Consider the following 3,556-nt stretch of genomic DNA (forward strand, 5'->3'; position numbering starts at 1 on the left):
CTCTCGTAACGTGTTATTTGGTTAGAACAGGGTTTCTCTAACTCGTAAAGCAATTGGGAAATTGAACTCTAAAGTCGTACCTAAGGTTATTTCTGAATTAGGACAATGATTAATGATTATACCTTGATTACCAATATAGTAAGGAAAAGTTGATTGTTATCGCTTGTTTGGCGGTTATAACTTGTTTATCAGTTAATAAATGAAATTATCTTTGCATCGATGATCAATTAAGTAACTATTTTTGAAATTATTTCTTGATTAGAGTTATTTATTATTGATTCCATTTTAATAAATTGTCATTTAGTTTTTATTTGCTTATTTTATTTTATTTGATAGTTTAATTATTTTCATTTTTATAAAAATTTCCCAAATTCTCTAAACTTTCGAAGAGTTGAATTTTCTCCAGTCCTTGAGGATTCGACCCTACTCACCCTATATAAAAAAAATTATATTTTTTAATTAGATATTTATTATTGTACAGACTCGACGCCTGTCAATTTTTGACGCTGTTGCCGGAGATTAGCATTAGTTAATTTGTCTTTTTTAGTTCATTTTATTCTTGATTTTTTGGTACTTTTCTAGTTTATGTTTCGTTCTTCTCGTATAGACGAATTAATTTTCGATCATGAAATAGAGAACACCGCGTGTAGAGTAAGGAAAGAGACCAGACAATACAAAGCGAAACAATTAATTGCACATCTCAGAGGCTTCACTCAGAAGTCGAATCGACAAATTCTTTTAGTGCGGTCTTGAGTGATTTTGAAAAAGAAGTAGTCATGGCTAATACTCGGACCCTAAGGGAGTTGGCTGCTCTTGACTTAAATCAGCAGCCATTATGCATTACCTTTACAAATTTAGATGATAATACCTCTTTTGAATTAAAATCTGGTCTAATTCACATTTTACCTTCTTTTCATGGTCTTCTAGGTGAGGAACCCCACAAGTACTTGCAGAAATTTGATGTAGTATGTCCAAATATAAAGCCTCCTGGGATTACTGAAAAACAGATAAAAATGAGAGTATTTCCTTTTTTTCGTCAAGGATTCAGTAGAAAATTGGTTGTACTATCTACCAGCAAATAGTATCACAATGTGGGCATAGTTAAAGAAGAAATTTTTGAAAAAATATTTTCCTGCATTCAGAGCTACCAGTCTGAGGAAGGAAATATGTGGCATTAAACAACATCCTAGGGAATCTCTCTATGATTACTAGGAGAGATTCAAGAAACTATGTACTACATGCCCTCAACACCAGATAAATAAACAATTGCTGATTCAATATTTCTACGAGGGCTTACTCTTTAGAGATAGGAGCATTATTGATGCTGCAAGTGGGGGAGCATTAGTAAACAAAACTTTGAGAGAGGCATGGGAATTGATTGAGGGGATGACCAAGAACTCAACAATTTGGTACACGAGAAGATGTTCCAACATGTAGAGTGAATGAGATAAAAACTTCATCTATTCAACGGCAATTGTCTGAACAAACCTCTTTTGTTAGGCAATTGGTTGAAGGAAACTCACCAGAAGCCAAGGCGTATGGGATTTGTACCAGTGTAAGACACTCCACAGATATGTGCATAATGTTTCAAGAGGAGAATGCCTAATAGGTAAATATGCTTGGTCTTACGCTCGCGCCAAGAAAGCAGTATGATCCATACTCCAACACCTATATCCCAGATTAGAGGGATCATGCCGAATACCAGCAGTAATACAAACCCTAACCACAACCCTCATCTTCCAATTTGGGTCTGTTCTTAGAAGACATGATGAAAACACTAATTGATAACACTTTACAGTATCAGCAAAAAACGGACTCTGACATGCAGGATATACGAAATCAAATTAGTCAGATGGCAATATCAATCAACCATCTGGAATCTCAAATTCAAGAAAAATTACCGTCTCAACCCAAAATGAACTCGAAGAATGTAAGTGCTATGACTTTAAGAAGCGGGAAGGATGTTGAGGAACTCGAGCTCGTGACTCCAAAAAATAAGAATGTGGAGCGAATCAAAAAAGAACTTGAGGAGAAAGGCATAGGGAGTGCGAACCCTGAGGTAATTCCTGATTCTACAATTAAAGTTAGATCTAATTCACCGCCTTTTCCTAATAGGGTAGAGAAACTAAAGAAGCAAGATAAAGAGAAGGAGATTCTAGAGATATTTCGTAAGGTGAAGACCAACATTTCCTTATTGGACGCAATCAAACAAGTACCGAAGTATGCAAGATTCTTAAAGGATTTGTGCATCAACAGAAAGAGATTGAAGGGAGATGAGAGAATTATTATGGGGAAGAATGTGTTGGCAATTCTACAAAGAAAGTTCCTACCCAAATGCATGAATCCAGATATGTTTACTATTCCCTGCAAAATAGGAAGTGCCCTGATTAGAAATGTCATGCTAGATTTGGGAGTATCGATTAATGTAATGCCAAAGTCCATTTATACTTCTTTGAATCTAGGATCATTAAAAGAAATTGAAACTATAATTCAATTAGCTGATAGAACTAATGTATATCCTAATGGGCTAATTGAAGATGTTTTAGTCAAGGTTAATAAATTAATATTTTTAGCTAATTTTTATGTCCTTGATATGGACGATGACCACTCCCCAGATCTATCCCCTCTACTATGAGGTAGACCTTTTTGAGTATGGTTCGGACAAAAATTGATGTCAATAAGGAAACTTTATCCATGAAATTTGATGGAGAAATTATTCGCTTTAATATATTTGAGGCCATGAAGTATTCTTGTCTTTCTAGTTCTAACTCTATTTTTGTTGTGAGTATTATTCATACTGTTATATAGGAAGTTTTTAAAATTGATGGCAGGAATGAGTTAGAAGTTATTTTAACCAAACACTTTGAGTTGGACACAACTCATGATATGAAGTTAAGTGATGACCTCAACCACATGGTTGGAGCACTACAATCTTTAGCAACCACGACAACAAGGTATGAGTTTGCACCCATTTTTATACCAGAATTTTACCAAAAGCTCCCCAGACCCATTCCCTCTATTATGAGATAGACCCTTTCTGAGTATGGTTCAGACAAAATTTGATGTCAATAAGGAAACTTTATCCATGAAATTTAACAGAGAAATTATTCTCTTTAATATATTTGAGGCCATGAAGTATCCTTCTCCTTCTAGTTCTAACTCTATTTTTGTTGTGTGTATCATTAATACTGTTATATAGGAAGTTTTTAAAATTGATGGCAGGAATGAGTTAGAGGTTGTTTTAACCAAACACTTTGAGTTGGATACAACTCATGATATGAAGTTAAGTGATGACCTGAACCACGTGGTTGGAGCACTACAATCTTTAGCAACCACGATAACAAAGTATGAGTTTGCACCCATTTTTATACCAGAATCTTATCAAAAGTTGTTACCTTATGTTGTGCAAGCATCTATTATAGAGTTGAATCCCCTACCAAATCACTTGATGTATGCGCATCTAGGTGATGAGGAGACTCTTCCTGTGATCATCTCTGCAAAATTATCACCAACTCAAGAAGATAAGTTGATTCGGCTTCTTAGAGAGTATAAATAG

The 3,556-nt window shown here is 34.8% G+C and overlaps 1 protein-coding gene across 1 annotated transcript; it reads left to right on the forward strand.

The window, feature by feature from the left end:
• Window positions 1–1,765: 1,765 nt before the first annotated feature.
• LOC140015780 (uncharacterized) lies at window positions 1,766–3,556 on the forward strand. The gene is made up of 3 exons (XM_072068595.1): window positions 1,766–2,551; window positions 2,809–2,954; window positions 3,223–3,556. The coding sequence occupies exons 1-3, from the start codon at window positions 1,766–1,768 to the stop codon at window positions 3,554–3,556; spliced, it is 1,266 nt and encodes a 421-aa protein (XP_071924696.1).

This window comes from Coffea arabica, chromosome 10c, assembly GCF_036785885.1.
Source record: "Coffea arabica cultivar ET-39 chromosome 10c, Coffea Arabica ET-39 HiFi, whole genome shotgun sequence".
Classification (NCBI taxonomy): domain Eukaryota; kingdom Viridiplantae; phylum Streptophyta; class Magnoliopsida; order Gentianales; family Rubiaceae; genus Coffea; species Coffea arabica.